This window comes from Rana temporaria, chromosome 7, assembly GCF_905171775.1.
Source record: "Rana temporaria chromosome 7, aRanTem1.1, whole genome shotgun sequence".
In the NCBI taxonomy this organism is placed as follows: domain Eukaryota; kingdom Metazoa; phylum Chordata; class Amphibia; order Anura; family Ranidae; genus Rana; species Rana temporaria.
The window spans coordinates 161,253,115-161,267,374 of NC_053495.1; the positions used below are offsets into that span (position 1 = coordinate 161,253,115).

General features: G+C 40.0%; 1 protein-coding gene across 1 annotated transcript in view; it reads right to left on the bottom strand.

The window, feature by feature from the left end:
- Positions 1 to 14,260, bottom strand: part of NMNAT2 (nicotinamide nucleotide adenylyltransferase 2) — a 68,487-nt gene that overhangs the window by 20,166 nt on the left and 34,061 nt on the right. The window contains exon 2 of the mRNA XM_040360322.1: positions 4,959 to 5,047. Within this exon, the coding sequence (XP_040216256.1) occupies positions 4,959 to 5,047 (89 nt within the window). The remainder of the gene's footprint in view (positions 1 to 4,958; positions 5,048 to 14,260) is intronic.

Below are 14,260 nucleotides of genomic sequence, written 5' to 3' on the forward strand. Positions count from 1 at the left end.
TGTTGGCATGAAAGAAATGAGGATCACAGAAATTCATCTCTTTTCATTAGGCTAAAGCTTTGAAGATAGAATATGTAGGTTTTTACAGCATTGGCTAATATACATAGCAGCTTAGATAATGGAAATCGAATTCCAAAGAATTGCATGTCTCCATATATTTAACCCAGTTTTACACAAACCAGAAGTACACAATACCATTTGTGACCAGATAAAATATCAAATACCATTTCTTAATTTGTTAGCCAATACACCAAAACTAGGACATAACAGAAAAAATAGGAAGATGGAGAAAAGGTACAAGGGATGGTAAAAGCAGACCTTGTATTGTAATGCATGGTCCACATACCTTGTCCAAGCTTCTTCCCTTGAATAAATGGCTAATACTAATTCAAAAAATTACCTATAAAATAAAAAAGGTAGATTTATATTTACTGTAGTCAATCTTCCACATTGCTGGGTGTGACAGCACCATCATTACAGGAAGATTCCTGTGAAAAGTAGGGAATGCCACTCCAGTATTTCCTCGTAGGATTTGGACTGCTCTATATTCCCCAGGATCTCATCGGAAGTAGAGTGACATCATCCTCATCTAGGCACAGTGGGTAGAAGACAGGTGTAAGGTAGGTATAAAATCTATGTTCTTTACAGGTAGCTTTTGGACCTACTATCAGCAGGCAATGCACTGTCTATAGGGGGAAGGAGCCCAGACAATATATGTGGCTCTTGCACTGCACTGCAAGGTCCGCTTTAACCATCGCTTGCACCTTTTGTCTATCTTCTTGTTTCTTCTAACATCTTCTAGTTGTGGCAATCCCATATTGACCAATATATTAAAAGATGGTATTTGATCTTTCATCCGATCTCTAATAGCATTCTGTACTTTTGTTTTGTACTGCAAGCTCAGATTTTATAAAAACTTGAGAAATAATTAAATTATTTTCCATAGCTGGAAATAATTTTTCATGTTTAATATTTACAGAAAAAAAAAATGGGTCCTGATTAGGGATGAGTTTAGTAATTTTGCCGAAACTGGTTCTGAAGTAGAACTGCCAATTAGTCCTTGCGGAAATTTTGTTGTAAATTAGTGGACTGCTTATGCAAAATATGCTTGAAAAAAAAAAATGCCTTTGTTTTCTTCGAAATTTCGTTAACACCATTACAGCACTAACATGGTGATCAATTGCTTTGTTAAAAAATAAATCTAATGCTAACCTTAACCCTTTGTTTATAAACCCTGTCATGTGAATGCCATATGAGAGCTGACATGGAGATCACATGACTTTATTAACAAAGATTTATGCCCCGTACACACGACCGGTTTTCCTGTTCCTAGGTACGAAATTTAAAGGAATATTTCACTTTTATTGTTTCACTTTAAGCATTATTAAAATCACTGCTCCCGAAAAAATGACTGTTTTTAAAACTTAGCACTTTAGATTTCAAACGTTTGAGTCCCATAGACTTTAACGGGGTTCTAAAGTTTACACAAACTTTTGGTCTGTTCGCAGGTTTTGGTGCGAACCGAACAGGGGGGTGTTCGGCTCATCCCTACTCCACACCACAATACCCCCTCCACCAAATGATTTGCACCAGTGCACAAAGCAAGGTCCATAAAGACATTGATGAGCGAGTTTGGGGTAAAGGACTGGCCTTACCTCAACCCAATAGAATACCTTTGGGATGAATTAGCGTGGAGACTGCTAGCCAGACCTTCTTGTCCACATCAGTGCCTGACCTCAGAAATGCGCTACTGGAAGAATGGTCAAACAATCCCATAGAAACATTCCTAAACCTTGTGGACAGCCTTCCCAGATGAGTTGAAACTGGTATAGCTGCAAAGGGTGGACAAATTCATTATTGAACCATGTGGACTAAGACTGGGATGCCATTGGCATCACAATACTTTTGACAATACAGTGTATTTGCAAATGCTGTGTGACTAGAACCTTAATTTTTTATGCAAATTTTTAGAAAGTGGATTTTTTTTGCTGCCTAGCTGATTAGTGTGCTGGAATTTTATTACATTTTTTTGCTCAATGTAAAATCCTTCTATGTGCACCTTACTTAAAGCAGAGGTTCTGCGGCGATTGTTTTTTTTTTTTTGGACCATTAGATTAAGTACCCCATTAGAAATCGTTACTCACTTTTTCTGTTTTGTTTTTCTGTTTTGTTCAACCTCCACAGTCCGGTATCATTCTAAACGATCAGTTATAAAAATTCCTGTGGGACGTTTCCATTTTTTTTGTTGGCACTAGAAGCCCACAAGCACCTATTTCCTGTATGCGGTGATCCCGTGCATGCTGCTCGCCGTCAACACTGAGGGTTGCCATTACAGCGGGCGGTGTCGTTGAAAGTTCCCGCCCCCGTTGTGATGGCAATGCTAGTAAATCTCACCGGATTTCGAAGGACGGTGTTCCGGGAAGCATGATACTGTGCTCCCAGGAGACATTGCGGAGAGCTCCCAGACAACACTGCGGCACTGGGGAAAAGTAGAGACGCCTACTCCCGCGGGAGGCAAAAACTGGAAGTCGGACTCTATTACGGTAATTAAAAGATAAGAAAAAAAAATTCTTATGGCAATTGTATATGTATGTTGTGGGATGATGTGGATAGGATAGTGTTGTTATTGTAGGTGAACCTTCACTTTAAAAAGCTAGTTATCAATGGGGCAATTTAACACAAATACCCTTCCCTGACATCACTCTGCAATGGAAAATACCCACATTCCCCACATAGCCACACACAAATACAGGAAACCTGGCATTTGAGTGGTTGCAATAGGAAAGAGACATTTTTCTTTCCACCAGTCCTATAAAAATCAGTAAATACTGTAACATTAAGCACTAAAATAGGGGAAATGCTAAACACAAATAGAAAAGGAGATGATATCAGAAAGAGCTGAGGAGCAGAAATTGTACAGCATTAGAAATGAAAGATAATCAATATGAAGTTGCACACTGACGATATCCAGCAGGAAGACGAATACACATTAAAGAGAGCTAAAAGCACGATGGCAGAAGAAAGGGAGGTGAACTGGGTGCTCTCACAGTGGATGATATTAAAAGCAGCTAAGAAGTGAAAGGAAAAAAAGATGATAGATGGTGCCTCAAAGAATGGAAGAAGGTATACGAAGCCAGATAAGAAATGTCTGGAATTTATAAAAAGTACAAGAAAGACAACTCAAAAGAATCTTTAGATCATTGCTCAGGGGATGGAGTCTTTACTGCTGGCAACTGCAGCAGTATAATTGTCATATGGTAAAACCTGCATGAAGCAAGGTGTACATGAAGCAAGGTGTACATGAAGCAAGGTGTACATGAAGCAAGGTGTACATGAAGGAAGGTGTTAATGGAGCAAATCATTTCTGTTCCATTTATTTTTTATGAGGAAATGAAAGATAAAGAATTGTTATGTTACTGAGAGCTAATTTTTCCATTTCCGTATTAAAGCAATGAAATGAAAGCAACTTGCAGCCATGGCTATTTTTATACAAATATATGGTGACCATTTTAATTATATTCCATTGATAACCTCCTAGGTAGGTGCTAGGATCAGATAGATAGAATTAGTATGTGTTTGATAGGTACATTTAATCTGCACCCTGTAGGCAGCGTGGCTTTGATTGATTTTTAGGTTAAAACACAGTTTGCTCACTGTACTCAGTGCAGCTGCATTCTGCTAGTCAGGTCTGATCAGTGTGCTCAGCTACTACCAGTATTGTAGCTCCCTTTGCAGAGAGCTTGAGAAGTTTCTGGATATTTGTTGAGCTGATGATGGCATGAATATTGATAAATCCCTGGCCAATCCCAGAGAGGCAGGCTCTGAAGGCATGCTGGGACACTGTATAAATTCTGTAAGCACACTGGGCTCTGGGTCTTTTTCTGGAGAGGATTGGTCCAGCCTGGAGGACATGCTGTGAGGTCTTTGTAGAGGGGGGGATCAATAAATAAACATGCGGAAGTAGGAGAGGGGATCGTCCCCTCCCTTCTTCCCTTTTTTTTTCTTCTTGAGTTTGTTTGTTGTTATTCAAGTTGGGGAATTAGGCCATGAGGGCCGCCACACACAATTACGGGCGATTAATATTCAAACACGAGGCACAAATGTATGTATGTATGTACTGTATGTATGTATGTATGTATGTATGTATGCATGCATGTGTATATATATATATATATATATATATATAAAAAATCCCACATAAAAAGAATAGACACCATGGCCATTAGTGGCCTCTTTGGAAGTAGGAAGGGTTTTTCCTTTCCCTTTGCCTAAGTAGCATAGAAGGGCACAGTAGAAGAACACACGATTCAAGTAGAAGGAATGGAGTGAGTGGGGACAGAGCAGACTTACTCCACCGCAGCCAGGGATAGCGTGAAGGGGGGGGGGCTAACTATTAACCCTATTTTTTAGGCCCCTTTCTTTTTTTTCTTTCATCTTTCCTCTTTCTCCTTTTTTTCTTCTTTTTCCTTTTCTTTCTCTTTGGGGGGGTAGTATAACTGATAAACTTTTGATAAGAAATTTTTTTTGTACCTAGTTCTTTCCTGCAGGTTCATTTGTGTCTTTTATGTAAACGATGGAACATAAGAATGTACAATGCTGAATGGAAAGTTGAAGTTAATAATAAAATAAAATAAAAAATTGATTATTAAAAAAAAAAAAAAACTGAAGCTGAAACATAGGCAAGGATTAAATGATAAGGAAGCCACATACTCAGTAAATGATTAAATCAGCAGCTAAAAGCGCTTAAAAACTGAAGGTTTATTATCACTTTAATCACTAAATTAAAAATGCTAAATTAGCTGTGGGGAAAACATATATACACTGTATTTTATTGGTTTACAGTTTATAAAAAGTTATGAAAATGATGGAAAATGACAGATACTATTAAAATCCCAAGCATTCTTGACGGCCATTGTCATATATTTTTTGTAACATGTGGAAACAAACTCAGACTGTACCTGCTTGCCATATGAGTCGTGCACAGGAGAGATAATTCCTCCAATTACAATAAACTTTCCAGTCTTGTGCAGGTAATCTCGCGCTCTCTCTGTGAACAATAAATAGATCATTATCAAAAAAAATCTAAGAAAAATATTGTGAGTATCCACTTATTACACTTTTGAAGAGTTAGCCTTTAACAGAGATTATGTAAAGATGTACATTTTAAATATAAACTGTGAGAAAGTGTGGGTTCTATAGATATTAAGTAATATAGCTCAGAGAACTACATTAGGAGCTGAAGAACAAAAATGGGCTGGACATATCAGTATGTGACTGCTGAAAATAGAACATTACTAGAACATGGTCTGGTCTTTTTTTTATTAAATTGTATTCATCTTTTTTTTAAATGGCACATTGTATAATGCCAACAAGAAAAGAAAACAGCAACTTAAAGCGGGAGTTCACCCAATTCCTTTTTTTTTTTTTTTTCCCCTTAGATTCCTGCTTGTTTTGTCTAGGGGAATCGGCTATTTGTTTTAAAATATGATCCGTACTTACCCGTTTTCGAGATGCACCTTCTTCCGTCGCTTCCGGGTATGGGTCTTCGGGAGCGGGCGTTCCTTCTTGATTGACAGTCTTCCGAGAGGCTTCCGACGGTCGCATCCATCGCGTCACTCGTAGCCGAAAGAAGCCGAACGTCAGTGCGGCTCTATACTGCGCCTGCGCACTGACGTTCGGCTTCTTTCGGAAAATCGTGACGCGATGGATGCGACCGTCGGAAGCCTCTTGGAAGACTGTCAATCAAGAAGGAACGCCCAGTCCCGCAGCCCATACCCGAAAGCGGCGGAGAAGATGCATCTCGTAAACGGGTAAGTACGGATCATATTTTAAAACAAATAGCCGATTCCCCTAGACAAAACGAGCATGACGCGAAGGGGAAAATGTGTAAGGTATGGGTGAACCTCCGCTTTAAACTTAATTACATTATGACACATAAACATTCAATTTAAAAATAGTGTATATATATATATATATATATATATATATATACACACACACACATATATAAACACACACACACACACATATTTATTAGGTACACCTGTTCAATTAAAAAATGTTTTTCCAAAAGAGGAAAAAACACTGCGCTAACGAAAATGTGAGAAATAACCACACGTTAATGTGGAAAATAAGCTGCCAGTACCAATTACCTAAGATACCCAAAGTAAACAAACAATATAAAAACCAAGGTACAGCGCTAAGTGAACAATGTGAAACCAGCCTATCCCAGACCATGTCTTTTGATGACGAAACGTGTAGGTGTGGCCTAGCTGAGTGGAATGTCATCACGCATTGTTTACGGAGATACGCAACCACGGAGTTTAGCAGACGGGAGAAGTTCAGAGGAGACGCCGCTTTCCCTTATTATACATACCGCGCCAGTTTTTCAACATAATTGTAAGTGCTACTTTACTTTTTATTAAATCCGCTTTCAAAATGATATGACGCTATGGGGCCTTCCCTTATTTTTCATTCCATGGGAGTCTGAATTTGATTGCATACCTCTTGGAGCGAGCACATTCTGGATTTGTCTTTCATCACATATGCCTGGAGATAGTCTATTCGAGAAGACTATAAACATCCCTGTGCCTGATTAGACCGCTGTAACGACGGTCAATTATATGTGGTAAGGAGACTACATCTCACGATTTGGGTGTCCTTTCGGTGGAGGAATCATTTGTCTTCCATTTTTGATGCAGATTACTATCTATGGACTCTATTCCATTCATTTCATTATGATGTGGATTATATTCTATGGACTTTATTCCAAAACTGGAATTCTTATGTCACAGTTTTATGTTTTACACCAATCTTTTTCACTTAATATTTTTGGTTTCACATTGTTCACTTAGCGCTGTACCTTGGTTTTTATACACCTGTTCAATTGCTTGGTAACACACATAGCAGTAACTCAACTCATTTAGGCAACTAGATTTGAGATGTGGTGAAGACGACTTGCTGAATTTTCAAACCAAGCATCAAAATGGGGAAGAAAGGGGATTTAAGCGACTTTGAAAGTGGCATGGTTGTTGGTGCCAGACGGGGCTGGTCTGAGTATTTAAAAAACTACTGGGATATTCACAATATAACCATCTTTAGGGTTTACAGAGAATGGTTCGAAAAAAAGAAAATATCCAGTGATTGGCAGTTGTGTGGATGAAAATGCCTTGTTTATGTCAGAGGAGAATGGGCAGACTCAAATAACCACTCGTTACAACCAAGGTATGTAGAATACATTTCTGAACGCACAATACATCGAACCTTGAAGCAGATGGGCTATAGCAGCAGAAGACTGCACCGGGTGTCACTCCTGTCAGCTAATAACAGGAAACTGAGGCTACAATTTGCACAGGATCACCAAAATTGGACAATAGAAGATTGCAAAAACGTTGCCTGGTCTGATGAGTCTCAATTTCAGCTGTGACATTCAGATGGTGGGGTCATAATTTGGCATAAACAACAAAAAATCATGGATCCATCCTGCCTTGTATCAATGGTTCAGGCTGGTGATGTAATGGTGTGGGGGATATTTTCATGGCACACTTTGAGCCCCTTAGTACTGTGAACTTTGGGGGTGCTTTAGCTCTGCGAGATTAAGTGCGTAAACTGTAATAGTGAACAAAAAGGGTTTTTATTTGTGACCAAACGAAAAACACAACGCTTTCTTCAGCGCACAGAAAAAACATCAAATAAAAAGTCCTGCTTGTCTCCAGCATAAATGAAAAAGTCTGTTTTCCTTCAGCACAGCAGATAAATCAAAACAAAAGCACATACGGTTTAGGCAGAACTTCCAGTCCTTCTCAGCAGTGCACAGCTTCTGCAGACAGGTCCACTCCCATACTCCACCACACTCTCTATCAGCACTTCCTGTCCTTTAGGCTGACTTCCTGGAAGTTCTTATCCCCCTGTGTGCTTGAAAGCCAGGGGTCAGATGAGGAGGCTCTTTCCCTCCTGAACGTCACTTTAGAGCCTCCGAAATTCCGGGCCCCAAATGACATTAAGAAGGACAGGGAGGACTGTAAGCCCGTCCTCCCTGGATCAACTTTAATTTGCACCACTTACACCACTGCCACAGGGACCACACTCCAAAAATGGGCGCAACATAGCGTCCATCCAGGACCCAACCCTGGTGTCCTGTACAGTACCAATTGAGCATCGTTTAAACGCCACAGCCTACCTGTGTATTGTTGCTGACCATGTCCATCCCTTTATGACTACAGTGTACCCATAGGTGTGCGCAGCCTATTGCATTAAGATTTCCCCCCTTAAAGCTCAAACATGTGTGTGATTTTTTATTTGATAACATTTTTTACAATGTTTTTTTTTTTTAGGAGGCTCATTGGTGGGCTTTGGTGAAATATCAAGGGTCTAAACAGACCCTTCATGTCTCACTTTTGAGACAGAGAAAGGGAATGAGGACAGAGATTCCCCAGTCCCTTTTCTCTAGAGCCAGGCAGCAGGGGGAATCTTGATCGTACAGGGTGATTAGGGTGTGCCCAGGCACACCTGGCACCCCATGTGCACATGCCGATGAGTGTACCCATCTTCTGATGGCTACTTCTAGCAGGATAATGCACCATCTCACAAAGCTCAAATCTTCTCAAACTGTTTTCTTGAACGTGACAATGAGTTAACTGTACTCCAATGGCCTCCACAGTCACCAGATCTCAATCCAATAGAGCACGGGAGATTCACATCACGGAACAACTGCGTAATGCTATCATGTCAATATGGACCAAAATCTCTGAGGAATGTTTCCAACACCTTGTTGAAACTATGCCACAAAGAATTAAGGCAGTTCTGAAGGCAAAAGGGGTCCAACGCGGTGCCAGCAAGTTGTACCAAATAAATTGGCCGTGAGTATATATATATATATATATATATATATATATATATATATATATATATTTTTTTTTTATTATTATTATTATTATTATTAATAATTTATTTACACTATATATACAGTAAAAATATGTTGATTAGACATATACTATAATTATCATAAATGCCAAATATTATAATTCCAACAAAATATAAACTAACAAATATAATTGGTTTGAACACCCATAGCACTTTACAAAATAAGGAAATGTAAAATAGCTAAGTTTAACTAAGCAACAAGGATAATTCTTCATTTCGATACTGATAAAAAGGCTTATAGTGTTAAATATTAAAATACTAAAAAGATTACAGCACATTCACAATTCTCAATAATACTCATTTTGCCGGGACAGTAAATATAGTAATACAACATTTAATTATGATACAAAAGACTGATGTCTTTGTTAGACTGAATATACTGCATATTAAATGACACTAAACAATAGCCTTATTCTTCCAAAATAATCCATACACATCCACTACTTAATGGCCCTTTCTTTTTCATTAAATTACTTCTTACAGTTTTTTTCTGCCTCCTTGTAACATCCTCCATGTAGTGCCCCCCTCACTTCCATCTGTTTGAAACAAGCAGTGCACATGAGTTGCAGTCAGGTGCACTGCTCTATGCACACTACATATCCCATAGTCCATAGACACTAGTCCATCTTGGTCGCAGGGAAGAGAGGGTGGCTCCTACATACAGTGTGACACTGGAGAAGGAACGCATCTAAAAGGAAGTCAGAACAAAGCAGCAAAGAAAAAACAATATTGGAGATTTGGAGATGGCTGAGAAGTCCTTTCCTTAACCACTTCAATACCGGGCTTTAAAACCCACCTCCTTCCCGGGCCTATTCTGGCACTTCTTTCCTACATGTACAAATCCTCATTCTTTTGCTAGAAAATTACTCAGAAACCCCAAACATTATATATGTTTTTTTTAGCAGACACCCTAGGGAATAAAATGGCGGTCATTGCAACTTTTTATCTTGCACCGTATTTGCGCAATAATTTTTCAAACGGCTTTTTTTTTGTAAAAAAAATGGTTTCATAAATTAAAAAATAACAAAACAGTAACGTTAGCCCAATTTTTTGGTAAAATATGAAAGATGATGTTACGCCGAGTAACTAGATACCTAACATGTCACGCTTTAAAATTGCGTACACTCATGGAATGGCGCCAAACTTCGTTACTTAAAAATCTCCATAGGCGACACTTTAACATTTTTACAGGTTGCCAGTTTAGAGTTACAGAGGAGGTCTAGTGCTAGAATTGTTGCACACGCTCTAACGCACGCGGCGACACCTCACATGTGTGGTTTGAACAACGTTTACATACGTGGGCGGGACTTACGTGTGCGTACGCTTCTGAGCGCGAGCTACCGGGGACAGGGGCATTTTAATTTTTTTATTATTATTTTTTCTTTTTTCTTTTACTTATTTCTTTATTTTTTACACTTTTTTTTACACTTTTTTTTTTCAATCGCTTTTATTCCTATTACAAGGAATGTAAACATCCCTTGTAATAGGAATGTGTGTGACAGGTCCTCTTTAAGGAGAGATGCGGGGTCAATAAGACCTCACATCTCTCCTCCAGGCTGGAAAGAATGAGATCGTGAAAAAAAATTCACAGATCTCATTCAAACTAGCCGCAATTGCGGTTTGTTTACTTACGGGGACCCGGGCGTGACGTCATCACATCGCGCCCGGGCCTCCGACGGTCATAGAGATGACTGGTGACCAGATGGTCACCAGTCTTCTCTATGGCAAACATCCGGCGGACGGCGATCATCTCTCCGGGCCCCCGGTGGGACGGGAGAGCCCGGAGAAGCACCGGATGGCGGCGGGAGGGGGGGATGTCCCCTCCCGCCGCCTGTAAGAACGATCTAGCGGCGGAACCGCCACTATGATCGTTCTTACGGTGCACAGGATCGCCGCTAAAAAATGATATTTCAATGATGCCTCCAGGTGCAGGCATCATTGAGATATCCCCCCGCAAAGCCCATCACGTCATATGACGTCCACCCAGGATAACAGGTCCCCGTTTTGGACATCATATGAAGGCGTGCGGGTCCTGGAAAGTTACACCCACTACATTCCCAGCAGTCTGTGCGGTGTAGGTTAGGAAGCTTAAGCACCTAGGTGCAGGAAGTAGGAAGATTAACTATTCTGCCTAGCAACACTTTGAAGGCATCTAAAAAAAAAAAAAAAATTCTTAAAGGACTAATGACATTTTTTTAAAACTACTGATGTAATGTTATATTTATGGGTGGAACTCCACTTTAAAGGGGTTGTAAAGGTTTGTTTTTTATTTTCTAAATAGGTTCCTTTAAGCTAGTGTATTGTTGGTTCACTTACCTTTTCCTTCGATTTCCTTTCTAAATGTATTTTTTTCTCTGTTTTACTGTATTTTCATACTTAACATGGCAAGTCTATCTATACGCCGCAAAATACCAGCTTTAACTATACTCCGGAAAAAGCCGACTACAGAAGACGTTAGAAAATGCGACGGCCGCACATACGTTCGTGGAACGTCGTAAATCGCTAATTTGCATACCCGACACGGAAAACGACGCAAACTCCACCCAGCGGGCGCCGAAGTATTGCATCTAAGATCCGAAGGCGTACGAAGACGTACGCCTGTCGGATCTTACCCAAAAGCCGTCGTATCTTGGTTTGAGGATTGAAACGAAAGATACGACGCGGGAAATTTGAAAGTACGCCGGCGTATCAGTAGATACGCCGGTGTACTTGCTCTGTGGATCTGGCCCTTTATTTTTAGGGTGGACCTGCACTTTAAAGTATAACTTGCAAGACCTGATATGCATGCCATTGTGACAATGGTCTTAGAACTAGGAGATAAAATGGTTGGACAGATTACAAAAATCTTGCTCTATCAGAATTTGATGCCGGCCATATCTCCATTGCCATATATAGTAGCTGACTGAAATGACATCCCGATGTGGTTGGGTTAGGTCCAACTATTAATTGGCGCCCATAGCCAGCTTGTTTCAAATAAAAGCAAGACAGGCAAGATTTTTCAGCCAGCAACAATCCTAACTACTATCCAAGTTAAAACATTTTACTTTGAATCTTGACTGCTAGAAGGCATGAGATGTGGATTGTGGCAGGCTAGAATGCCTACAATATACCATAATGAGGCTGGCATCAGACAAGAAGAACCTGCAGGCGTTTTCAGCACTAGCACTCTGGACAGCTCTCAGCTGAATATTATTAGCACCCATTAAACCGTTTTCAGTGACTTGGAGTGCAGCTAATAATACCATGTTGGAATATGCCATCCATATCTAAGTGCATACTCTGACAGAAAAACGTTAGGGAGAAAATAATGATTAAGATGTCTTGAGAAAAATAGACTGAGCTTCATCGAAACATTGAAGTAACTGCTGTTTTTAACCTTCCTCCCCTGCAAGACCTATGAGCAATGCTGTATCCTGGCCTAGGCCAACAATGCCCAGGCCTAGGGCAGCACTTTGCAGGGGGGCAGCATGGAAAGATTCCCCACTGGCTTGCGCTACACTGTTAGTGTAACGCAAGCTGCTTCTAATTTTGAAATTTTGACTGTTCTATCATCCTGGACCACAAACCTTCCTCACTGTGCTATATGTTTTCTGCTGCACCATTGGCATGATTATATCTTCTTAGTCCTCTCCATAAAATTATCAGAAATTTGTGCTTAAAGTAGAGCTATAGACACTTTTGGATAGAGTAAGGGAGGGTTATAGCCCCTGTCAGTTTTTTTTTACCATCCCTGTCCCATTGCAGAGTTTTACCTTCACTTCCTGCCCCATAGCCAAACAGGAAGTGAGAGGAAATCTATGCAAATTAAGGTAATCCAATGCCCCCCCAGGCCCTAAGAACTAGCGTCCCCAATTTCAGTGTGGGTCTTAAACAGAAAGGGGTATGGCCTTGACAAGAAGGGGTGGGGCATATTTAAATTATGGGGTGCATGAGTTTGGTCAGGCCTAGGGCAGCACAAAACCTAAATACACTACTGCCTATGAGTGCCTCTAAACCAGGTTTGGGATTTATATGGAGAAAAAAATTGTGTTGTCCACAGCAACAAGATGTTCCTTTTTCATACTCTTGACAATAAGACCAGCTATGCATTTACTAGGGGGGCAGTCAATGGAGTAATGTTTTAGGGGAGAATTATGGGAAGGGGTGGGTTCACCACAATGGCTGGCTTTAAGCCTTTGAGCTTTTAGCTGCTAAGGTATCTTTGATGTCTACTGAAACTGGTGGTAAAGAAAGGATGCATTATATATCTATATTTATTGAACAATGCATTTGGAATGAGGAAAAGAGTCTGCATTATTTAAATGGGAGAAAAGGAACGGGGCAGTGTAGCCAACAGAAACTACTTTGCACCAGTGCAGACAATGGAATAAAAGCTAAAACTTGGCCAACTCAGCCACACAGAGGTGTTCAAATAATCCTGACAGGTAGGCACTCTTGTAGGTGGGCTCTTTCCTTGTGATTTCATTGTAACTTTATCAAAGTATATTTAAAAGAATGATTATTCACCCCCCCCCCTCATTTTTTCTGTCTTCTTCTCTTTCTCTTTCCCTTTCCTTCTTTTCTAAGCTTGCATTTCTCTTATCATCTATCCCGTATATCTTTTCACATTGCATTGGGTTTCATGATGGGCTATTGATTAACAAACTATCTAGTCTCTTGCTTTAGGCCCAAGATGGTTTTATGTTGTACCTACGTTGAATTTTCTAGACCTAGGCTTATGATGGTATCCTAATGGTACCCTTTCTGAATTTGTACGTAAATGGTTAGGTCTAGGGATGAGCCCGATTTTCAAGTGCAATGCAAGTCGAATTTAGAACATTATTGGACGTTTGCAGCAAATTTCAGCGCCGTGGAATGCCCCACAATGCACTGCGAGATGACAGTGCATTGGTGTCTTATGATTGGCCAAAGCATGCACCTGACCTGTTTGCTTTGGCCAATCACAGCATGCTCTGCTGAGAGCCATAATTGGCCAAAGGCAGGGTGCCTTTGGCCAATCATGGCTTAGGGGGCTAAGTCCACGCCCCACGCTATATAAGGTTGCTGCTTACATGGCGGCCGTATACAGTGTAATGAAAAAGAGAGATTAGACAGCTTAGTTAGTGGAGTGCAGGCAGTGTATTTGATATATATATATATATATATATATATATATATATATATATATATCCTCTGCATTTAGTGTAGATTAGATAATCAGTGTAGAATCTATATTTGGTCAGTACAGGCAGTGAATTTGATATAATATATATACAGCCTAGTATACACTCTGCATTTAGTGTATATTAGATATTCAGTTTAGAATCTATATTCAAGAAGTGTAGTATATATAATATAA